The sequence below is a fragment of the Chiroxiphia lanceolata genome, chromosome 17, assembly GCF_009829145.1.
Source record: "Chiroxiphia lanceolata isolate bChiLan1 chromosome 17, bChiLan1.pri, whole genome shotgun sequence".
In the NCBI taxonomy this organism is placed as follows: Eukaryota; Metazoa; Chordata; class Aves; order Passeriformes; family Pipridae; genus Chiroxiphia; species Chiroxiphia lanceolata.
The window spans coordinates 15,191,955-15,217,737 of NC_045653.1; the positions used below are offsets into that span (position 1 = coordinate 15,191,955).

A 25,783-nucleotide genomic window follows, 5' to 3' on the forward strand; every position below is an offset into this window, starting at 1 on the left:
TACACTACCAGGGAAGGGGGATGCTGCAGGCATGAAATGAAGCTCCCTAGGATTTTCTCTCCACATCTCAAGCAAGGCATTTTGCATTTTATATCCTGCATCGATCCCATCTAATGCCTTAAACTTCTTTCCAAGAGCTAAATTATTTAAAAAAACTTTCCATTTAGTAATTCGAGGAAACTCTCTTTTCTCTGGAGAAATTATTCTATCGTTATTTTCACTAAGGAAGAAATTAAACATGATCATATTAATTATGGCTCGTCACTTAACATAAAACTATAATCAAATGGCTTTTATGTCTAAACAGTCGTGGCAGTAGTACTAGGAAATTATGGCATTAAAGGTTTGCACTTAAGTTCAAAATGTTTAAATCATACATCTCAGGATGTGATATAACCACAATGAGGGAGGTACAACCTTTCTATTTTCAAGTAGAAACATGAAGGAACAAATCACTTTCAAAATAAACATACTTTTGCTTTCATTTTAAAGAGCTTCTTAGGATGGCTAAATAAGAAATATATTTATAATAATATAAAATACTAGTTACTTTTTTGCCTAGATTTAAGCCATGGTGCCTTTTTTAGAAAGGAAGGGGCAGCCAAGTTGGTCATCTTCTGACAAAGCCTGTGAAAGAAATATATGCCAAGGACATGAAGTCTGCAAAGCTGGAGCAACAGAATTTGCCACTTCTGGCAGGACTTGACTCGCTGGATTTCTACCAGCCTGGTGGGGACTGCTGGTGTCTGTATCTCCAAAGAAGTCAGCCTCAGACTTGAGGGCTGATTTCCTGAGCCAGAAAACCCAAGAGCATTTCTGTCTGCATTTCAGGAAAACATTTCCTTCAATTCAGGAGCCAGAGCTGCTGAACCACCCGCCCAGAAGGAAAAAAATAGGAAACGGTCAGTTATGGCTGCTCGGAATGAGGTTCCTTCTGTCAGAAGTACCAAATGGCTATTTTTGGGTTCAAAAATCACAAAAAAACAGTGGGGCCTGGGGGTTAATTTTTTTATGTTGTTTTCTTGATATCCAATCCACTTCTTGCAGAATCAGGACATTCCCACCTGAACCAGTTCCACTTCCCATGTGGTTCTGTAGCTTAATCCCTGCTGCCAAACGGTTATTGGAGAGCACTTGAAAGTTAAAGTCCTTCTTGAAACAGTGACCATCTACTTAAGCCTTTCACATAAAGCCCAGAGCTTGAGATAACACCCCTCTCTGAGCCTGGCTTCCCAGATTCTGAGAGTGCACTCTGATACCTCATAAAATCATTTGTTGCTGACACTGTTTATAAAACTGCCATCCAAGCTCCTAAATCTACAATTAAAGATTTCCAGGCTCTCTGTAAGACATACAGCACAAGTGCTTCTGCCTGTTTAAAATCCCAGCATGTAAAACAGCTGAGTGGGTTGAAGGTGATATAAAGTTATAAAGTGCATTTTGAGTTGGGTTAACATGCTCAAGGGGTTTATGGCTCCAGGGAATTGTCATCTTTGCTGCCTGGGGGATCTGTTGTGTTCTGAAAAACAATATTCATTGAGATTTCTTAAATGCATTCAAGAGACTGGGCTCAGGGGGTAGTACACATATAAATTATTCCCTCCATTTTTATATCATTATAAAAGTTGTTTTCATTCCATACCCAGACAAATGGATCTGGGCAGTGAGGGGCAGAAACAGCCTCCTGTGAACAAGAACTATGGCAAAAGGTATAGATGTGTAAGTTTTACAGCACAGTGGGAAGTCAAGCCCACAGGAGCTGGGGAATCATCCCTTCCAGCCCCAATTCAGCAGCCAGTGCAGCCCCAGGGTGCTGTGGAGAGGAGACCTGAGCAAAGCTCCCCTAGATCACACCTGTTGGATATCTCCCAGCTCTTCCAGGCATGAATCTGCAGCCTGAACCCAGTACAAAAGCTCTGTATTGTCCTAGTTTTTCTCTCCCTAGAAAAACACGACAAATTCCTGTAAATGCCCAATTCTTTGGATCTTCCCCACCCTCTGCCACCCCACCGGCTGAGATCAGCCACGTTTGCTGCTGACCTGGGACACTACTGTGGCCAAGGAGGGCAGATGCCAGGCACAAATCATCAGCTTGGGAACAGCCCAGAATAGCATGTGACTAATTTGTCTCCCCCACTCCCCCCACTCCTGCCACCACAGCAGGACACCAGCCCTCCTTCCCTGGCTGGATGTGCCTGCGGGCAGCCCTGGCTCAACCTTTCCCATTGCCAGGCCAGGGGACACTCCTGGGGCTGAATATCAAAGACCTCCTGCAAATGTCAGCCTAAGAGCATAAATAAAACCTAAGAAGAAGTCACAGCAGTTCCCACAACAAGAAGCTACCAGTGGTTAACAAAGGATAAAAGCAAATAACCGAGCCCCCAGTTCCTTCCATCGGCACCACCCTGGAGCAGGAGGGTGTCCATCGCTGCTGGAATCAAAGCCTTCCTCTCCATTGTTTCCCCAGCAGCAAAGACAGCCTGTGACCCTCTGCCACTGCAGAGCTGGATGAAAGCAATCCAGAGCCCCACACAACAGGACCCAGGTCTCCTGCAGCTGCTGTGTCTGCCCCATGGAGCTGCAGCAAAGCCCCTCTCCCGAAGCAGCAGGCAGAGACAGGCTCGCTGTGTCCTGTCCCAGCCCTTCCCCGCTGGAGCACAGCCTGGGGCTATCACAGCTGCTTTGCTGCAGGCTCAGGAACATCCACAGCCCAGCACAGCTCCTCCAAAGAGATGTTCACAATCCAGTGAAGTGTTGCTACTCCAAAATCCTTGTCCTTGCAGATACCTTAACCTGTCCTTTCAACACATGTAAGAGGGCAGAGTCCTGTGATGGGTCCCATGTAACAACTCCAGGAGCATTGCGTTTCCATGCTTCCCTGGCTATGTAGCACTAACCAGCTGGAACTATTTACCATCCTCTCCCTGTTTAACACACATTTCTCACTGCTCCTATTCTTATACTCCTCCCTCAACAACTCCTGGAGGTCACTTCCAGAACCAGGCTGGAGGAACCTTTGATCCAATACAGCTTTATGTTTATTAAGGGAAATTAATGACTGGGTCTGGATGAAAACTATTCTCACTTAATCACCTTTATGTTGTCTTGTCTATATGAAGAGTTTGGCCACATGACAGCAATGGTGCCAACAGCCCACTGGTGTCCCCATCTACCTCTGCAAGGCTGCAAATCTCCTCTGCATCATCCACTCCACCAGGAACTTGTTCCAACACAGACTCCATCAATGGCAATAATTACAATAAGGCCCAAGGAGAAAGTAGCTATTGAATAAGGAATTAAATCTCCATTCACCATTACCAGCAAAAGCAAGGTTTACCATGCATGGACTGTCTTTAGGGGAGATTCGTAACCTAAATGGGGCTTTTCATGAGAAATCCACTTAGTATTCCTCTAAAATTCCAGGGGCGTGAAATCCCCCACTCCTTCATCTCATTAAGGATGAAAGAATGCCAGGTATGTGGTAGGAATCTGGGGTGAGAGGAGTGGGGTATATTTTAGTCAAGCTGTAGAGTGGGAAAAATAAACTGATCTGAGAACGAGGATATGAAATGTATTTCCCAGAGCGGAGAAGCAATGCCAGCCAGCAATGCCATCATGGCAATGTACATGCTTAAGCCAAGGGACACGAAACTAAGTTCAAAGGTGACAAAAACCCCCCCAACCCTGCCACATTTAGAAATCAAAGGTGCTTTTCCTAAAACCAGACAAGCTATGCAAGATGTTATGCAAGAAGCTCTCTAACAGGTCAAACCCAGCACTGGCAGCTGGCATCGACCCTGTGACAGCCCTCCTGGTGCACACAGTGCAACCCCAGGGACATGTCATTGTGGATATGTCCAGGAAAAGAGTCTGGGACCTTCTTAGGGCATTTTGCCTCTGGAGCACTGGCAGTGTATTAGCTGATGGCTTCTGGATCAGGTGGATTTATCTAAGTGCAGCAGATGAAATGCTGGAAGGCTGCTGGTGCTCAATGTGAGAGGGATGACAGGGAGGTCACTCCCAAGGAGAAGGGGCCTGTGTGCCCCAGGGGACTTCTGATCATTCTAGCATCACCTGAGTTATTTGTAAAATTGTGTGAAGGAGCCCTGTGAAGCCCCCAAAGCAGAGCAGGAAGAGCAGACCAACAGAACTGTTTCTTACCTGGATGCAGTTGGGTTGCTGTTCAAATGCAGAAACAAGTATCAGTGAGGCAGATCAGTTTTATCTATTACTATTCTCCTTTGAAGAGGGCAACAATGCCCCGAAGAACACAATCTCTGCATTAAAACCCTTAGTGGAAAGATAAGACTACCCAAAAATTGTTTGCACAGACTGAACTTTCTTCCAAGCAAGCTCAGACAAGGCAGCCAGTCCCCAGCCTCTCATGCTTGTACAGGACAGGAAGTGAAAGGAGCCTGAAGAACTCTTGGCAAATCATGCTCAGGGTTTGAGCCATTTAAAACTCAGTTTTGTTGAAGCTGCTGCTCAGGGACCAGCTCGCTCTCTGCACAAAGCAGTGGGAGTGAGCACTGGGAATCAGCACAGCTGCTCTGTGCCTGACGTACCCAACTGGGGTGGAAGTCCCACCATATGACTCTGGGGATAATGTTAAATCCATTACAGCATTCTCCCCTCCCCTGCTCATCCCACACAGGCTTCAAAACTTGTGGTTTATGACTGGCTGCTAGAGGATCATTGCAGGCTGTCTCCAGAGGGATAATCCTAAATTTTAAGTGACAGTTCATGAGCATCTTCTCTTTTTTCTGAAATGCTGTCTTACATCACATTAAGTATTTCAGAGATTAATAACTGGAGCAGAGAGTTCTAATCTTGGTGTCCTAGCAGAGATTTAGCAAAGAACGGCTCGTGTTTGAAGTTACTGTGGCACAGGAAACATAAGAAGCCTTGAAGCCTAAAAGCAAGGCTTGTCAGCAGCTCAAACAGAAATCTGGGACGTGGAACACGTGATGGATGTTTAGTCTCCTGGGCTCCTCACTGACGTCGTGTTTCCACCCAGAGCAGGTCTTAGGGACCCTGTGAAAGGTGGGACCCAGTTTGAGCTCTCTTTTAAATAGACCAAACTCACCACTCCTGTTAAATTGCAACTTGTACTTTTTGTATTCTTCAACCTGAATTAGGTGATAAGTGAATTGTATAATATGGCTACAGTTGTTTTGAACTTAATATACTGAGGACCAAATGGGAACCACTTGACCATCTCAGGACTGGCAATTGCACTTGGTCAGCTTGTGGGACACCTACCAGGATAAACACAGCACAGATTCCACGGCTGCTGGCACAGCAGCTCACTCAACAGCAGCCCTACAATCACTTGGCAAAGGCCCTCACAGCATCACTTCAAGTTTCCTGTCCACAGAAGCATTATTTTTCCTCCTAGTCCTCCTCACACAACCAGAAGTCCCATTAAAAAGGAGCCGAGCAGGTGCCTATTCCCTGCTCCCCTCTCAGGTGGCAGAAGCCAATGCACAGAAGACACAGTCCAAACCCTTTCAGTTTTGGAGAGCCCTGTGCCAGTTAGTTGAACAAATTCTTCTGCACATGGGTATGAGAAAACCTTACCACAAGTGTCACAGTGATGAAGCTCCAGAAGAACTCCACCAATATCATAAAAAATAACACCTTTGTGTCCTCCTGCAATCAGTACCACACACTCCTTCCACTTGAATCGTGCCAGCACCAATGCTCATGTAGTACCACAGTCAAATCATTACCAGGGAACTGAACTTAAATGGGTAAAATTAATCCCATTCTGCAATGTTCACACTTTTCATGATGTTACCCCAAGCAACTGAATGCCCACTAGCACACTCAGAACAGCCTGTGACCATGATCATGTCGTCCAACTTCATTACTTTCTTCAGCGATTGTGGAGATAAAGTAAAAAATTAACAGCTAATATTCGGGAGATCATAAAATTATCCTTCCTTAAATCTGTTTAAGCAGCTGCTCTGGCATCTCTGTACAGAATTAAACAGCTCCACTTTGAATTAATGCAAGAGAAATGTCTGGCTCAATTTAGCCAAACATTTAGAAGTCACATAATCATCCACTACGGATGCCCTTTCAGGCTTTCACCCTGTAACAGTTTTATGCACAAGACACTTATCTATTTGGTAGCCAACACCAAGTATCAGAAGAGATTTCCATACCTGACTAGCCACTCTGCCTAAAGTAGCTAAAGATGTGTCAGAAAGGGGTCAAATAGCAATGGGACATCATTTACTCCACTCCAGGTCACTGAAACTGAGATCCGAAAAGACACGTTGGGTGTAACTTTGCCCTGTTTCAGCACAGCACGGTTTTTCCACATTCTTTACAACCCACAGAATTCCCTTAATGGTCCTGAAAAGTGCCTCCAGGCAGCCAGGGATAGGATTAATAGTCCAAACCTGAGGTCACCTGGAGGCACAGAGCTACCCTGCCCTCCTCTCCTGCCCAACAGCCTGTTAGGAAAAGGCCAGAGGCCCACCAAGACCTGTGTCCCACCTGAGTGACCAGTGCTGGGTGCCACAGGAGCTGTGTACGAGAGCAGGTCTGCAACAACCCCTCCCTCACATGCTCTCTTGAAGAACACGCACTGCAGGACCTCAATGCACAGGTGAGACCTCAGTGTTTGACCACAGACTTCTGGGTAATACTTCTGGAATTCAACAATGTGCATATTGCACCCTGTGGCAACAACTTCAGCATCGACAAGCACCTGATGTCCTTTGCTTTGAATCTGCCAGGTGACAACTTATCTTGATGCTCTGCGGCCCTTAAGGACAGTAAATCACCACCTCTACACCTTTTTATACCAGTGATACGATCTGGGTATTTTCCCTATAGTCTTACCTTTTCCAGCTTTTGCCAAAGGGATGGAGTCTCCTTGGGTTTCAGTTCAACATTAAGTCTTGACTATTCTTTTGGGAATGCAACTGCAAGTTGTTCAGTGCAACAACTTAATCCTCAGTCAAATTTAAGCTGGAATACACTGTACACCAGGACAGGGGTCTGGCTGCAAACCTGCGTTTGTAAGCAAGGTACAGCCAATGCTGTAGCCTCTAAAGAGTCAAATCGCTGAAACACATAAATTAGTGGTAAATCAAAAAGTCTGCTTTATTGCTAAATCAACTTTTGATCAAACAGTCCCATCAAAGAGCTGCCCTGCTCAGCACTACTGCTGTAAAACCACTCCAGGGCTGCACAAGACCTGGCAGTCCCTCTGGACTGTGCTTTATGGAAGGTTGTGTCTTTATGTGACCAGTTCTCCAGTTTCAACCAAGTCATCGATATCATCACTGACATCAATGAAGCCACCTACTGGGTGGTGCTTTAGCAGAACGCCTGTAGCACGAAGGAGATCGAACAGGCCATAGAGCAGCAGAGAAGGCCAAGCTCAGCCCCTCGGTCCTGCCCGACATGTCCCGACAGAGGATCGCTGCAATGAGCGAGGGGGACCCCTGCTGGGCTGCCTTGGTCCATACAGCCCCGCTGCGGGATCAAGAAATAAAACCAGTACAAAACCAGGACATTTAATAACATTTTAAAAAACTGTAAAACATACACTCTCAAAACCCGCTGAGTCTTACTACGAGACTGTAGATGGTGTCTCCTCTCTCTGTGCTGCTGTGTGTGAGCAGCACCGAGCGCTCTGCGAGCACTCCAACCATGCCAAGTGACAGCCAGCATGGCCTGTCCTCCTCCTCCTCCAAGGGCCTGGATGGAGTCCCAGTGCTCCCGAGCACCACGGACGAGGTGTGCCCTCCTGCACACCTGGTCAGTGCCAAGGACAGGGCTATCCCTGCTCCCCTGTGCCCGAGGCCAGTGTTCTGCTGGGCGCCGCCACCTCTGCTGCCCGTGGGGCCTGCTTGGGAAGGCGAATGGGGACATAGACATTGGAAGCACAGTGTTCCTTGAGGTATTCTCCCCCTTTTTCTTCATAGTCCTTCTTGGTTATCCAGCCTTCCTCACGGTTCATGTATTCCACTGCCCAGTCCCTAGCCCCATACCAGGCATCCAAAACAGGGCTGGAAGCAAGGTGAACCTGATGGAAGGAAAATAGAACAGCAATGTCAATTCAGCACAGGAGAGAAAGGCCTTTTCACCCTGATTGCAGAGACAAAGCCCTTTTTACCCTGACTGCAGTGGTAAAGACAAACCACTGAGCTTCAGAAGTCTGAGCTGATTACTCAGTGTCTCTGGGGAAGAACAGGAAGTTAGGAAAGGGTTTGAAGTGCATTTTCACCTTGGAATCAATTCCTAAGAAATCAATCTGAAAACTTCCAGCCAAACATGCTTCTGTGTGCTTGGTCCTTTAGCAGAAGCAGATTTTCCTGTTCCAAGGCATCTTCCCTACTCTTTCTACTGACTTCAGAAAGAGCAACTGTATCTTTGCTTAACCTGCATCTTCTCAGGTCAAAACAGCTGTCTGCAGTGTCTTGTCATAAAACACTCCATTCCCATGCTCTAAGGACACCTGCTCTGCACCTCACCCAACCCCAATGACTTCTGAACCCAAATGAACAGGCTGATCACACAAACATTATGTCAACACACACACCTGAAAAGATGACTGGAACGGCCTCATTTCCAGGAGTTCCTTCTGGACTCTGGCTTTCAGTCCAGGGTACATCATATTTCCACCAGTGAGAAAAACATTCTGGACAAGAACAGCTTGTTGCTCCTTTGAGTACCTGCGAGGAACAAAAACAACTTCAGCCTTTCTCAAGGACATCTCCCCTGTGAACTGTAACAGCTCTGAGGAGTACTAATACCTTGCCTCAGGATTCACAGAGTAACTTCCTTCATTTTCCTAGCATGAAAAACTCTGTTTGTTTTCTGGAAATTCAAGGGGTGGCAGAAGAAAACCCTGAAAGCACTCAGTGGACTGTACTCCATAAATCAACAACAGAATTTCTACCTTCTTTCTAGGGCTGGAGTTCTTACCTTTCAGAAAATGCAATCTCCCGTGTTCATACAGTTCAGGGGCGAAATCTTGCCAGTGCTCATTTGTCTGGAAATGTCCAGCAAGTGTGCGCATATCATAACTTTAAAATGTTACCCCTGATTTTGGTCTCCCAAAACCAGAGACTGTCAGCTCACTGTTGCATGGGATGGATATTTACAAGGGTTTGTTGTTTCCCTCTGTAACAAGTCGGACCAGGGATCTCCAAAGCAGGATCTGTGCAAGACAATCCAGTGGGGTGCAGGAAGAAGGTAGTTTTTTTTGTACCATAGATCCACTGACTTAAGACAAGCAGAGTTACCTGTGACTTTCAGAACTTTCAGAAGACATTTCTATTCTGCAATGCTCCACCCCGCCAAAAAGAACTATTCCAACACATTTTCTCAAATTATTGCTAAATAAGGAGTATTTCGAAAGCTGATATCTGAAGTAAGCAGGTTTGTAAACTTACCTCTCAAGGACATATTGCATGGTTTCTGCTATACCAGCCTGATCTTCTCCTATTAGGGAGGGCTGGAAGACAATCTCTGGAGCCCTGATTCTTTCAGTGCCAAGGAAAAGCTGGTGGTACTCTGCCAGATTAAACACGGGCTTTGAAAAGATGAGATTGAGAAGTAGTGGGTAATTATGTTAAAGAACAGTAATATTCCTAGAATAAGAAAAGTTTCAAACAATTCTGTACAAAAGCAGATGGTAATGCTCTCATAGAGAAAGAGAATGATGTAAAAGGTTCCAGAAGACCAAGGAAGCTGGACTTTTCCTATAATTTACTCTCCATTGTGCCACTAAGGCTCTAACTCACAAGTTGGAACCTGTGTCCACTGGGATGAGATATCAGTTATGGATCATAGACAAAAAAACCTTGAGCAGGACTTTTTTTTCCTAATAACATGGCACTGTTACAACAGACATTGCCTGCAGAGTGAACCAAGTGGGTATATTCACGGTCTAAACCGCCAGCTAAGACTGCAAGGACTTCTCTAAATGTCCTGCTCAGGTAGTTTAAGAATCTCTTCCAAGAGCAGGCAAACAACGTTTGCATTGGGAAAAATGTTAGCAAACCTGCTGGACAACTGGGATGCAGAAACCTCTGGCACGAGGTATAGACATAGAAATCAAACCTGTACTGCAGCAACAGGCTTCTCAACTTCAGGCTGTTCCTCAGCAAATAAAGGTTCAAAACTCATTAATACTTTCCATATCCTCCAGTGACTGTTCACTGCCCAATGGATCCAAATCAGGAGTCTGGAAACAGAGAAGGTGTATTATGGTAGGTTAGGTCAGCTGTGCTGGGCACACATGTGACTGTAATTCACGTGTCACATCTGGAAAACTCAGGGCCAATTTCCTCAAATCTCAACTTTTTAACCTGCCTGAAAACAAATATGCCCAGAAAGTAGAAGTTAGGACAGACATTCACTGAAAGCACAAAAATCAAACACTTCCAATAAATTTGTCACAATGCTAGCTCAAAAATCAAGGCCTTAGTCTGCCAGGATCCCAGGCAGCCATGTCCTAAACATAACATATTAAAACCTGGTAAAATAGCTTTTTATACTGGTGAAAACTTGGTGCTCTCCCAGCATCTCTAACTGCACTATAATTACCATTAAATTCCCTGTTTTGTTTGTGTGGGACTGGAAAACAAATATTTGCTAGCTACAAAGCCACCACACAATTTCTGACAGTTTCAACCACCTACCATTTGCTCATGGGATGCACCAAAACCCCTTTATATTTTACACAGATGTGAAGCGCTTTCCTAATGAAAGCATCACTCAAATCCTACAGGACTCCTGTTGTGAGCTTGCAACAGCGTCTTAATTATCTTCTTTATTTTTTGTGTTACAATATTACCTTTAGGATTTGTTGCTAAATATTTATTTTGGTTATTTTAAACTTGAAACATTTGCTGCAACGACTAGAAAGCTCATCGAGCAGGATGAGCTAAAACTAGATCCTTAAACATTCTTAAGTATCTATTTTATATTCACTTAAATAGAAGCAATTACTCAAACCGAAGTCGAGCAGAGTTCATTGTTACAACAAACAAATGCTGCCACCTCAAGTTCTCTCCACCACTTATGCTTTGTTAAATCCATTTCTTTTTACATCTTAAAAAAAAAACAAACCAACAAACAAACCAGAAAGAAACACTGAATTCTGCTGGAGACATGGCACAGATCCTGGGACAACATAATTAGCTTTTAGACTCCTTTTACATGCCAGAAGGAGGCCTGTCTAAAAATGGATTTGGTGATAATTGTAGGTGCTCTCACAAGGCAAGACCAAACAAAAAGACTTGTGGATTCATTCCAAGGTCTGTGGTTACACCTAGTAAAGAGGAGGAGTGTGAGATCCATGCTGGAACTTAGGCATAACCACTGAGCAAAATTACAAGAAACTGATAGTCTTTCAATTATCTTCTTTCTAGAACAATTTCTCTTGATAGAAGGCAGAAGGATGTTTTACCAAAATGGTAAGCCTATCATCTCCCTGAATTTTGCTCAAACACAATCATCTTGATTGTTACACAAACTCTACTGATAATCACAGAATCCCAAAATGGTTTGGTTTGGAACAGACCTCAAAGCTCACCTCGTTCCACCCCCTGCGATGGGCAGGGACACCTTCCACTAGCCCAGGTTGTTCCAAGCCCCATCCAACCTGGCCCTGGACACTTCCAGGGATGGGGCAGCCACAGCTTCTCTGGGCAACCTAAATATGGATCTCTCCTCTATGCTTCAATTTTCTGTTTTTCTCTCTGCCTTTTTTTCTGAGCAAAGGCTGCCATAACTAAAAAAGCTCTGTTTTATGTGACTTGAAAGGCAATTATAAGCACATGCACAAACACCTTAGACCACCTCTTAGAAACAGCTGCTGTGTGCTAGGCCTGTGTTAGCCTGGCAAAGCAGACAAACAAGCTTCTCATCTTCAAGACAGCTCCAACAACCAAGTGCAGCAATTAACCTTTCATTAAGTAAACAAAACAGAACAGACTACTTAATTGCACCAAAAAAAGCCAGTATGAAAGCAAAAGGTTGGTTGTTTAACCATAAAGTTCTCTGCACCTGAAAGGGAAGAACAGAAAGGAAAACAAATACTGTTTTTAAGAAAAAGCTTGATGGGTTCTTCTATATCATTAATAGAAGGCTACTAATAATTAAGGATAGTTGTCTCAGGATATTCTCTCTGAAAAGAGAGAAGCAGTTGCCAACTTGACAGTGACTTGCAGCGTGTTAAAAGCTTAGTTCACCACTAGAAGTCTGAAGGGACACATTTTCAAGCACAGAAATTTAATTCTCTCAGAGATAAGATAGGGATTAACTTGGTCAAAACATCATACCTCTGGCTTGCTGTCCACAACATCTACTTCAATATTGACTTCTGACTGTAGGATTTTCTGCTTTGTTTGTTCAACAGACACACTCAATTTGTTGATGTAAGACTGAAGTTCTTCTGCAGAGTCCATGTTCAGCTCCACCAAAGCTTTGTGGAATTGATCCATCTGACCATCTTCTAAAAGTTCCTGCAGACAGATGAGATGTGATGACCAAGACAGGGTAATCACAACTATCTGTCAACTGTGCGTGCACAGACACTCTACCTTCATTACTAGATATCACCATGTACACACTTTGGCAGCATTCAAAATATTTCCCAAAGTGCTGTTCAGAACCTGAAAGCACCCTCTGCATCAGTAGTCTCTCCCTGTTATCTCACAAGTAACCTTGGCAAGCTCCTATCAGAAAACACCCAGGACAGTCATAGGTTCTTTGCAATGACACGTGACCTTCTGATACAGCTCCAGTGGCAGCCTGCCCTCCTCCCAAAATATCAGATGAAAACTTTGCCTCGGTTACCTGTACATACAGCAACCTGTCCAGTCTCTCCTGGTCAAGCTGCAGCTTCTCTTCTCGACGACGTGCATTGAGTTCCTGAAGCCGCCGCAACTGCTGCTGCCTTTTCTCCTGCTTTTCCTCGGATGTCAGAGTGCTCCCCAGCAGCTTGTTGGAGAAAGGGAGCTGCATCTTGTGCACATTGTTCTCATAGTACTCTGGGCACCGCCACTTCTGGAGCTCTGTGTGTTTTGAAAGCAAGATAACTGTTTTGTCAGCTGAAGACAATGATTCATATGTTGCACACACTCCATGCAGAGGATGAAAGGTGATGAAAGAAGGCAGAAACAGTCCAGCCTAAAATTTTGTCACCTCTTGGCAGCTCCCCCATGCTTGGCTACTCCCTCTGAGCACTACCCTCTGGTCACATACTCAGCGCAGGTGCTTCTTCATGCTCTGATCTCCAGGAAACACAAAGCACTAACAAGTGGAAGTGCACACTAAAGTCTCTTTTCTCCTTCCAAGAGGAGCTCTCACACATTTTTAAGGACTCCTGCAGGCTCCTTCACAAGTGACAAATTTAAGAACACACTTCTCTTCAGATGACACTTACCGTGAAAATTGTAAAACTTATGGAATTCACAAAAAGTCATGACAAATGTCCTCTGCAATTCTGGAAACCTTAATGCCGATAAGAAATGCAGCTAGATGTAGAAATCCTAACCAATTTAAAGGGGGTTTAGAAGTATAAAGTAAATAATAAGCTCATTTTAAATTATTGTCCTCTGAAACAATCCCAATTTTTATTCACAGATAAAATTGAATTAATACAGATTATTTTTGGTCGTAGTTCAATTTTATTTCTTAATTTTAAATTTGAAACCATTGTTAAGCATGAGGCAGGTTACCAGAAAGACAGCTACAAAGATAGCAATACAGCGGTAGAATATTTCTGGTAGAATCCCAGCCAACTTGATATCCCAAAACAAGGGATACAGACGACAAACTAAGGGTGGATGAACACTATCTGGCAGTAAGTTACTCTGATTTTACCTTCTATGTAGTCCTCTGCAATGTAGCTGTGCTCGTGCAGGATTTCCTCCATCCGGCTGAGCGTGATGGCTGCGAAATGCCCGGGATATTTGAGCTGCAGGAGCCGCTGCAGGTACACGGCAGCCTGGCACCCCCCCAGGTTGATGCGCTTGCAGTTCTTGGCATCCAGCCTCAAAATGCAAAGAGACACAGCTCAGACTGGAGAAATCCACATAAAACACAGCTCCTGCTTACTTCAGTATTACTTAATTCCTCACACGGACAAGTAGACAGATGAATATTCATAGATAAATATTTCAAGATTCAGTTACCACAGACCCTAACACACCTGCTTTTCTCAGACAACATAATCACTGCTGTGTTTACTGCAGATATTTCCTGAAAGGCTCAGTTCTGCTTCAATAAAAACCCCAAATATTAAATAATTCTGTTTTAACAAGGGAAGTGACGGTTAGCGGAGCTAAAAGTAGTTCTTCAACCTTTGCAACATTTTACAGTTGGCCAGGTGTAACCCTTGAAAACATGAAGCATTTATCAGATCTAATGAAGCCATTGCCTGCAGTAGTGATTCAAAAAAAAAAGAAGAAAAGAAAAAAGAGAAGTAGAGCAATGTAGCTGAATAACTAGAATGATAAAAGCCTCAAGAACTGCAGAACTCTCACAGAGCACTTTATTTTGTCCAAAGCTGCTTTAAAACCTATGTTTTTAATGCCTGATTTCACTTGGGGCAGATATCCCCTTCTACTTTTCAAAGTACAAATTTTGGCATGAGTAGCAACTAAAAATACAAAGACAGTACTGCTTCTTCAATTCAAAATTCAACAGAACCTAGTAAAATCTGCAGACCTGGTTTTAAGCCACCAGTACAAATTAAAACCTGGTAGGAGTTAATACTGCAGAGCTGGAATACTCAGTGCTGGAAAAATGGATAGTTGCACCACTTGAAAAGCCAATGCCTGACAAAGAGAGGCTGCACTTAAGACACCAAGAACTCACCTGCCTTCTAAGACTGGCAAAATGTGTGTACACTGATATCCTGAGGATATCACCAAACCACTGCAGGGCCACTTCTGCCTCCTATTGTGGTAAAAACTGTACAGGCTGTCCACACCATAGGACACTTTCGGCACTTGATAGCACTCGAAGAGGAGCTCAGACATCATTTGCCTTGAATACAGAGGGTTGCACACTGCTTCTGTCAGAACAATTGGGTGATCAACACAACCCTGGAAGAGACAAGGGAAAGAATATACCAAAGGTATGAAGGGAAAACACAGTCATCCTTGCTTCTTCTTTTGAACCACCAGCAAGAACTCCTTCAAAACAGCCATGAGAAAGCACTTCATGTGCAGGCTATTAATCACGTAAAATCACGTAAGCTAAATTATATCTAGTGCTTAAGGGGGAAAAAGATGTTAATGTTAATTCAACCAAAGAATAAGTTCCTAATGGTGGAGGAGAATGGACTTGTAAAAGCATATACAATTATTAAAAATCCAGTAACCAAAATCTATGCAATGAGAAGGTGAAGTGCGAGAGAAAACCACGGGAAGTTTAGTTTAACACTGGGTAAAGTTTTCATACTTGTGTTGTCACGCAGGCAAAAGGCTCCACTGCATGAGGATCAACTCTCAACGTAGCTGGAAGTACAGGTGGTCAATAAGCACTATTAATAAGAGCCCTACACAACACCAATAATGTTTATGTCCTTCTCAAAAGCTGATCCTGGATGCAAGTTCTCAGACATGATCTGACAGGACACTGCAGTCCAAGCCTTTCACCCTGCAGCTGAATCCTCCCCTTCTGCTTCCACACAAAACCATGAAGAATTAACAGCATAGCAGAGCTTTGAAGACCCCCCTGGGACACACCTTGCCCAGCCAGGTTCACCTCACTGACTACCCAGGCTGTGACTATCTGTGAGGAGGGGGACAACATATCCCAGGAGAGCCAGAGGAAATTCTAGACTTCCAAATTCCCACTGTGGACCAACCAGAACCTCCCAGAATCCCAGAATGGTTCAGCTTGGAAGGGACCACAGTGGGTTATCTGGTCCAACCTCCCTGCTCAAGCAGAGTCATCCCAGAGTACATGGCACAGGATTGTGTCCAGATGGTTCTGGAATATTTCCAGTGGGGAAAACTCCACAGCCTCTCTGGTCAATTTGTTCAGTGCTCGGTCACCTCTCAGTAAAGAAGTTCTTCCCCATGTTAAGGTGGAACCTCCCCCTTCACCCAGACCCCCCCTCCCCGGGGCTGGCCCTGAAGGAACTTAGAGGAAAGATGAGGCAAGACTATTTACAGAAGCCTGGAGTGACATGGCAAGGGGAAATGGCTTCAAATTGAAAGAGAGTAGGGTTAGATTAAATATCAGGAAAAAAAAATTCTTGCCTGTGAGGGTGGGGAGGCCCTGGCACAGGTTGCCCAGAGAAAGCTGTGGCTGCCTCATCCCTGGAAGTGTTCAAGGCCAGGTTGGATGGGGCTTGGAGCAACCTGGTCTAGTGGAAGGTGTCCCTGCCTGTGGCAGGGGGTGGAACGAGATGAGCTTTAAGGTCCCTTCCAACCCAAAGCACTCCACGATTCCCGGGCGGCTCCAGCCCCGGCCCGGCGTTACCTGCGAGGAGACGCCGAGGCGCTGGAAGACGTGGTCCAGGAGCAGCTCCTGCAGCTCCAGCTGGACGGGCACGTTGCGGTCGAAGGGCGAGCGCAGCAGCCACCGCAGGGGCTCGGGGCTGCCCAGGTCGTTGCCCACCTGGGTCTCGGCGCCGGCCCCGCCGCGGGCCCCGCGGCTCCGCGCCGCCAGCGAGCGGAACCGCAGCAGCGGCTCGGCGGGCACGGCGGGATCCGGGCAGCCCCAGCCCGCCCGCGTCTGGAAGGAGCCGTTGTCAATGACCAGCGGCACAGGCTGAGGGCTCCGCACGGCCGCGCTAGGAGCCAGCACCGGGTCCGGGGCCCAGCGCGCGTCCCGGAACGCGAACACCCGCGTGGGCGCCGCCATGGCGGGCCCCGCGTCCGGCCGGGAACGCGGCAGCGCGCGGGGGTTCCGGGACCGCCGCCGCTACGAAATGTCAGAATTACCTTATTATCTTAAATAGGGGCGGTCCCTGGTGTGAGATCTTTGCGTGCTTTCGAGCCTAATCAGCAAGAAAGGAGACCTGAGCAGTGGGACAGGCAGCAGCCAGCACAGAATCATAGAATGTTAAGGAGTTGGAATGGACTTTAAAGATCATCCTGGCCCACACCCTGCCATGAGCAGGGACGCCTTCCACTGGCCCAGGTTGCTCCAAGCCAGTTCCAACCTGGCCTTGGGACACTTCCAGGGATGGGGTTGTTCTTGATGATCCTTGTGGGTCCCTTCCAATCCAGAATATTCTGTGATTTTGTGAGTATTTAATCTAAACCTGTACCAGTGCCTTGCCACCCTCACAGTAAATAATTTCTTCCTAATATCTAACCCAAATTTCCCCTCTTTCAGTTTGTACCCATTACTCCTTGTCCTGTTGCTACAGTTCCTGATGAGCAGTCCTTCTCTGGCTTCCCTGTAGGCCCCCTTCAGATACTGGAAGGTTGCTGTGGGTCAGGACAGGCCACAAAGATGATGAGGGGTCTGGAGCATCTCACTAATGTGGGAAAGACTGCAGGAGCTGAGTCTGTTTAGTCTGGAAAAGACTGCGAAGGGATCTCATTAATGCACATAAATATCTCCAAGGCAGGTGCCAAGAGGGTGGTGCCAGACTCTGTTCAGTGGTGCCCAGCAACAGGATGAGGAGCAATGGCCATAAACTAAAACACAAGAAGTTTCACCTCAACATGAGGAAGAACTTCTTTCCATTGAGGGTGGCAGAGCAATGGAACAGTTGCCCATGGAGGTTGTGGAGTCTCCCTGCTCCAGGTGACCCCGCCTTGGTAGGGATTTGGACTGGATGATATCCAGAGATCCCTTCCAACCCCAGCTATTCTGTAATTCCGTGAAAGGAGACCTAATCAGTGGAACAGGTAGCAGGAACATCGCCTCTCATTGACATTCTGGAACTACCATGCTTTAAGGATGTAGTTAATCAAGATGTTGATGTATGTCCAGGTATACACTGCTAACTCAGCAAAATACTCAAGGTCCATGTGCCCTATTGCTGAACTATCTTCATTGTAATACTAAAAATCATACCTACACGTCAAAAAGACCCCTGCCCAGATGAAGAACCTCCCCCGAGCATGTGGAGAAGTTAGCTGGGGTTACATAAATCATATGGAAATTACTAACCAATCATAACAGGGTATCTGTACTTGGAAAGTTACTAACTCTGAATTAAAATTAATAATAAATAAATAAATAAAAATTATAAATGAATTAATTATAATAAATTAATTATAAAGAATGCCACAGAAAGTCCAGTGGGGTGTGCTGGATTTGTGGAACACACCGAGCACCCAGGCTTGCACAGCTCTGAAATAAATACTCAGTGTCTCTCTCAAATGTGTAATGGTTGTCTTGTTGCACACCTGGTAAAGAATCCAATTTTGTGGACAACACTACCATCCCACAGGGTGGGCTGTACCCCATCTCACTTTCACACAGGGACTGCCATCCTTTAAACCTGGACTGTGAAACCTCCCCAGTGTCTGCAGGGAGGTGAAACCCCATGGCTCTGGGCTGTGCCACCCACCCGGCAGGTCCCTGACACAGCCCAGGCATCTCCCCACTGAGAGACCCACTCCTGTCCCACCAGCCTCTCCAGAGATATGGGAAATAGTGAAGACATTTCCCCCTTATTCTCACTCCCCCATTCCCCAGGGAGGTGGGCTCACAGGATGGGATTAATCCTGCCACAAGGACAAGGGGTCCCAGGCTGGCTCAGCTCCGTGAGAGCCTGTGTGGACCCCAGGGGGTCCCCGTGACATAAGAGAAACACTTTACCACTAAAATGAAACACATCACAGCTTCAGGATTCAGCTCCTTTCCACCCATTTTGGCACGGCATCTGTAGACAAATCACTGACAGCCTGGTTTTCAAAGATGCCCCCAACCTGCCATCCCTACTGTGCGAAATGAGGACTCAAATATTGAGCATCCTTGAAGCTCAGGGCATTAATGGCTTTTCTCACTTGCACAAAGCAGAGATAATAGCTCAATGCACAAAGCAGAGATAATAGCTTTCTTTTATCATGCAGGGGTGTTATTAATGTGAATTAATAAGAATTTGCGGAGTTCATTTAGATCTTGGGATTAAAAGGCTCATTTCGAGGAGCTGTTGCTACATAAAAACAAACACATGCACACAAGCAAGAACATTAATGCATGCAATCATTTGTAATGTGCATTTCCATCACTGCTCTCTTCCACTGAGAGCTACACAAACAATTAATTTAGCCAAACAACTCTCTGTGAGGTAATCAATAGATAATGGTTTTATATTATTGAAGGAGAAACACACAGTGTGATGAATATCAAGTTATCAAGTCACTTACCTGGTTCCTGCTTTGATCCCTACTGAACTCCTTTACTCTTAAGCAATACATTTGTAGACATATGTCCTCTGAAACACACTAGTTGCCTATTTTGGATGTAAGGGAGATAGGCAATTAAAATACAAAGGTTTATTTTCCTAAAGGATTAACTAATAGGTGGAGGCATACAGAGTAGGCTAAAAATAGAGTTATATGAATACGGACATATTTGTGCTCTAAGTCAACAGGAGCCTGGGTGAAGTAATTTTTACCTCTTCGTCCTCTACCCATCTGTGGAGGGTTGGCTCTGTTTTATTGCATTCTCAAAAGCCAATCTTGGCTACTGAGTCTAGCTAAAGTGCTTGGTTATCTCCCTATATCCACAAACATGACCAGAATCTTTAACTGCTGTTTTAACATAGCCTTGAAAGCTTCCTTAAATAGCAGCTGAAGGAAGGCCAATCAATCAGATGTTTTCTCAGTTCTTCTTATGCTGTATTTAATCCCCACTGCTCCTTCCCTAGCACAGGACTGTTGCCTTTGCTAACCATGCTGATATATCACTCATTTCTTGTCGTTATAGTGCTGCAATGAGTTATTAAAAGGTGGTTTGAAACTGGAGCAGATGAGCTGCTCTGAATTTAGTGTAACCTGAAGCAAACTATGAGGTATCCCCTGGTTCCTCTGGTGAATGAGCTGACCTTTCCTCTGCTTTTCTTCTGGTTCTGTTTGCCATTTGTAATGCTGTTGATCATCATGATCATCTGGCTACAGCTTCTACTTAATGAAGGTAAGTTCGGCTGTTGATCACATAAAATGCTTCTGCATAAAGCATTTATCTATTAGCTTCACCTTTAAAACACTCTGCTAGCTATTTTTAGGTTAATGACACTTGTCACAGAAAGAAACTGAAAGGTTTCTTAGTACTGGTGGTAGTATATGGAAAAGCAAACACAAATTATTATGCTTTTCTGTTAACAATGCTTATAGGAAGACCAGCTGCTGCCTTACCGTTCTATTCCTCAGTCTCTCCCTTTTTCTCAGAGGTAATTTGATTTAAGAAGGGCAAAAGACAAGTACTTTCTGTAGATTTCTATTTAAAAATCTCCCAGAAAGCAAAGCTAACCCTCTAGTTTTATGCACTTTAAATTCTGACATTATAGTTCTCTGGCACCTCTATTTTTGGGAGGTGTGCAGGGTGCTACTGGGGGAGCTGGCAAAGAGTCCTTTTGTCAATGCTGAGGCTGATAGAAAATTTTGAAGGGAGCAAGTCATGCATTTTCATTTATTTGTGTATTTTTTTTTTTGCTCTTTTTTTTCCCCAGTCTATCACTGATTCTTACTTCTAACATGTCAGTAAATGATAACAGGCTTTTGGTTTAGACTAATAATAAGCTTGTCGATGTACTCATGAGGATAAAGCCTTGCTACTTTGCTCTAATGCTGGATCATAAGTAATCCTGAATAAGGAATGATTTGTAAGTTCAATATCAGTGATAAAAAAAAATCTATTTTGCATAGGCAAAGGGTAGCTCTGCACACACTTCAGTTGAGTGCTCAGGTTTTTGCCTGGACAGAGTAACTCTGGAATCTATTGATGCTTTGAATGAGATTTTTGGGTTATTCTTGCTACATTTACTTCCACAATTTCTGGCCCTGTAGCGACTGTTGTTAGCACCAGGCCTCCAACAATTTCCACAAATGCTCTAATTGCATTTTAATCAGTAAGACTAGACACATTACTAACTTTTACATACCAGCATATTTACAGAATTACAACATTAAAGCATTTCCCAGTGACTCATAAGAGAGAAAGATAACAGTGCCCTTTTAAGTAACTTCCTAATTCAGTCATATCCACTTATTTTATGCTAGATTATAGCAGGCACAAGTAAAAAGTTATGGATGTTTCAGCTCTTCCTTTAATATAGTTGCTGATTAAGAGTTAATTAGTTGAAATCAAACACTTGTATAAACCTTTTATTGTCTAGTTGGGTTTGGAAATCCTTTATTTCAGCTGAAAAATGTTCAGAGGAACCTTGCCCAGCTCATAGGTGGAACATGCAAGGCTTGCAGCCAGGGAGAAAAAGTCACATACAACTGTTTTGCATGTTCTTTTTAAACCTATTTCTAGCACAGATGCCCAGCACAGAAAAGATAAAGAAAGAATCTTTTGATGAGCCTGATTCTGACTCTATATTTGAAGATGAGCTAACAGAGGAGGACAACCAGAGTGATGCTTCCAGTACAGAGACACAAGAGGAGTCCCAACCCAGTGACTCTGTGGGGAGGCTGAGGCCAAGCCTGCTTATCTGAGCTCAAATCCAAAAAGCCAAAAGCAAAGTCTTCTTGCTGTGACCTTAACAGCTGTCCCGGAGCCAGAAGATAAGATATTCCCATGTTGAAAAGAGCAATTTCTGTAACATCATGATGGTGAGTAGTGTGACCAGGTTGTCTCTTTGCATATCTACTGCTTTTGTGCCTCAGCTCTGACTTTTTTTCACCTCTGCCTGACTCCTCGGTCTCTTGGGTAAGAAAAAGCAGCAAGATTGGTTTAGTCTGCTTAATGACTAACAGGAGGTTCTATATTCTGTCTTCCCCACTTCGAGTGGCTTCTGATGTAGACAAGGTAAAGGTAACACAAATTTTGCAGAATTACTATCATGAATATGTGTGTGTATATCTATTTCAAGGTATGTATGCATAGTTTAAAAGTCCTTGAGAATTGCATTTAAAACAGCAAAAAAATGCTACTTATTTCTCTAAGATAAGAAGTTTAGCTCAAATGTGCGTAGAAATTCTTGTGGTATTTATGGCTGATATTATGTATTTTTAAAAGCTGCTTCAGATTTCTCACAGTGGAGTATGTGACTAAAAATAGGATGTATTTCACTTGCTCAATAAGAGCTGAAGTGAGAAATCTCTTTGCAAACACAACAGTCCAAATCTTCTTAGGCTTTACACAAATCCCAAAAGATATATTTGACACAGTGGAGGAGCTTGATGTCTTGTGTGTCTTCTCTTTTCCTGTGCCCTGACTGTCTGTTCCTTTGTAGAAGGGCTCACAAGGGAAAGCTGCTCTGTGCCTCCACGCTCTCTATACACCAGTCCTGTCTGTTCAGTTACATTGCTGCGATTTTTGAATTGCAGCAACTGAGTTACTCACTCATGTTTCCTTCCACTAGTTTTGCTGGAGTGGTAACCTTGCTTAGGCTAGATTAGCTAAAGACTGGAATCACCTTAAACTGCTGCAGTTGTTTGACTAACACACCCTGATGCTGAGCTTTAGCATGGAATCAACAATACCCTAAGTGAAAGCATTTTTAACATTATTATCACCACCAAGGCCGTACCAAGTCAGTGTAGTAACAATTTTTTTAATTTCCTTTAATTAATTTTTCAAAGGCTAACAATGCTAAGAATGAGCTTGGACTTGTCTAAGGTACCATTTGATTCTCCTAGAGCTCTTCACATGTACAAGCATTGACTTGAACATAGCAGCTTGAACTGTCTCTTGTGGGACATAATACCATGCTGAAAGGCTTACAGGTTGTGCAGGGTGGATGGGGGAAGGGAACAAGCACTTGTGATTTCAAAATTATGTCTATTCCACTGAAAATAGAACCTCTTCTGAAAACATCATTGCCATGATAATTCAGTTCTTCCTTTTCTTCATCAGCTGTTGTGCACCACGTTTTCTTCTCTCACCTGGAACTTTGTCTGCCTGTTGCTCCAGATCTTTAACGTCCTGAGGATTCTACTGCTGCCGTCCTATCTGATTACCTACATGGCTCAGCTGTTTGCTTTGCTGTGTGAAAAAGCTGTGAAAATCCTGGACTCCATGAGGCTGGAGAGCAGAGGACTGTTGGCTTCAGTCTTGGGGAGGAAACTGGAGCTGAGCAAAGCTCAGAGAACCACCAGAGGGTGAAAATAAAGCAGATGGTCCCGTGGCTTTTAGCATCCATCCTGCTTGGCATCAGTGAGAGCGACTGCAGCATGACAGAGGGAGGGGAATTCTCTGAGAAGGAAACTCACCCAAGACTAAGTCAGCACTCACTGAGGTCACAACAACTATTTTCAGAGTACTAACAGGCTAAATATGAAATAAATGACAGCGGCCAGTTTCTTGTCCACCACCTGGATGTGTATTCTGCTCCCCTTCCACTTCAAAGGAATGAGTCCCTTTTTTAAGGACCAAGAACTGCACCAGTGATACTCTCTGCTCACACTACTAATCTTTGGTTTCAAACAAAAAAGATCAAGGCAATCTTTCTCTGTAGTGGTTCTTACTGGGACTTAAATGCAGTACAGCCCAAGGATTATTATACTTATAGTCCAATTAGCACTCTTCTGATCTTCGACTTGTCAGTTTGCAAAGTAGGAAACAACTTTTCAAGACTCAGGTCTAATAAATTAAGCAGCCTACCTCCAATTAATAAGAAATAATTAAGCCCTCAGCAGATCCCGAGCATGCATGTCCCTCATTTCCGTGCAGGCTCTGCTTTTGGCACAGCTGGCAGGCTGATGGAAGGTTAGATTACAGCCTAAAGAGGCACTCACCAGCAGCTTGATTTCACCAGTTGTTGGAGCCACAAGGAGGGGGGTAGGACTGTGACGAGCATCATTTTGTGGCCTAAAGGTTTATCCAGGTGTTGGGCTGTGATCAGAACAGCTGTGTGCTCCTGGCATCGATGCACACATTCAACACACCTCTTTTTTTTCTTTTTTTTATTTAAAAAGGACCTGAATTAGGAAGTCACATCCCAAAGAGCACAGAGCCAATTGTGAAAAACGTTTGTCTCTGCTCCCCGTGTGCAGGCTGTGTGCCTGCAGAGCCTTGCATGGGAACGCTGTGTAACACCAGCCCCTAATAACCATGAAACCTGTCCTGTCCGTATTTGCCTTTCCCTTCCCATCCCCTGAACATGTCCAAATGTTTGCCCAAAGCTGTATGCTCTTAAATAAAAACTGTTTGCCCACATCTTTATTTTTGCAGCTCCTTTATTTGGAAAAAACCCAAACAAACAAACAAAAAAACCCACTCCACCCCCCCAAAAAAAACCCCAACCAAACCAAACCAACCAACCAACAAACAAAAAATACACACACAAAAAAAAAGCCTTTTGCCAAGGACATCCCACTCTTCCCGGAGGGGGTTTGAGGATCTTCTCCCGTGGGGTTTCCCCATTTACTGCCCCTTCTGCCAACGCCGAGCGGGCCGAGGTGGGTGCTCCATGGGAGTGCTCCCTGCGGGTGCTGCGGGACCGGGCGCAGATGCCGCTGATTGCGGAGGCGCCGCGGGGCGAGTTCGGTGCAGCGGCCCCGGGTGGGGTCCGCCCCGGTCCGCCCTCCCGGAGCCCTCCCAGTGGCCGGGGCGGAGGGAAGGGAAGGGTCTCCTCGCTGGTCTCGCCTTCCTGAGCTCCGCGCCCATCCCTGGGCGGCTCCGGGGCAGCGGTACTGGGGTCGGGAGAGCCCTTGCTCTCTTCTCCTCTAGTTCTCCGGCCGCCCTTGCCCGCAGCGCTGGACCCCTCCAGGTAGGCTGGTGCGTGGCGGATGTTGGGGGGGCTCCGGCCGTGCCCCGGAGCTGCGGGATTTCCAGTGCTTTAGGTGCTGAGTTGTCGCTTTTCCTGCAGAATTTGGCTTCTGCCCTGCTGGGGAATGGGGTTATTGTCTCAGCTCTAGTCCCCCTTCTGACACCTCAAGGCTGTCCTCATTGAGCCAGCGAGGAGAACGTTTTCTGGTAGTCTCAAGGTTTTTCTCTTTTCGTTTTCTCCCCAGTCTATGTGCACTTAAAAAAAGCGTTGGTAGGAAAGGCTTAATCTTGCAGCTGCATCACTGGGGATGCCTCCAATCTTGCAGCTAAATCCCTGGGGATATCTCCTGTCTCTATTGGATTTTGCTTGTTTAGGTTGTTTGAGTATGTTGGACACTCTGTTACAATCTTAGTTCAAAATGACACCTTGTTATCTCGAGGCAGTTGCCGTAATTAAATTAAAAACGTTATAGTGGGATCATCACTGCAAAGAAGTAGATGAACTAAGGTGAGTAAATAATAACCCAAAGGTCTAGGAGAATATTGCTTCTTGAATTACATGGTGATGTTCTAAAGCCATGGGGTAGCAGAGTATATGCTCTGTGTAGTTTTAAGTCAGTGTAAATACACTCGGAATAGCTTTAGCTTGGCTGGGCTGGCTGTCACTGGTAGTGTCCACTGTAATAGCAGGGAAGTTGGTGCCAGCTTGCAAAACCTGCTTGAGGAACTTACTTTGAGGGCTCCTGGTTCCTGTGAGCTGCCCAGTACCACAGCTATGCTGATGGCACTAGTGATTTATACCTGGTTTTCCTGACTCTGAGCTATGAGAAATAATGCACAAATAAATATTTGGCTGTTAAGAATAAAATTTTGTTTGAGGATTTGGCTAGAAGTTGTATGGAAAGGACATTTTAGCTCTGCTGAGGGTCTGTGCCTCTTACAAGAG

The 25,783-nt window shown here is 44.9% G+C and overlaps 1 protein-coding gene and 1 long non-coding RNA gene across 2 annotated transcripts; one reads left to right on the plus strand and one right to left on the minus strand.

Moving 5' to 3' along the window:
* Nucleotides 1–7,094: 7,094 nt before the first annotated feature.
* On the minus strand, nt 7,095–16,881 carry ACTR5 (actin related protein 5). Its single transcript, XM_032705172.1, is given in 10 exon segments — nt 7,095–8,047; nt 8,564–8,696; nt 9,420–9,559; nt 10,090–10,149; nt 10,151–10,213; nt 12,315–12,497; nt 12,832–13,049; nt 13,861–14,030; nt 14,857–15,086; nt 16,474–16,881. Coding segments are annotated over 10 exon segments (1,830 nt in total). The 5' UTR covers nt 16,858–16,881; the 3' UTR covers nt 7,095–7,798.
* A 4,743-nt stretch (nt 16,882–21,624) lies between these two features.
* Nucleotides 21,625–24,285, plus strand: LOC116795453. The gene is made up of 2 exons (XR_004360062.1): nt 21,625–21,737; nt 22,984–24,285. It is a non-coding gene; the product is annotated as an uncharacterized LOC116795453 (long non-coding RNA).
* Nucleotides 24,286–25,783: the final 1,498 nt, after the last annotated feature.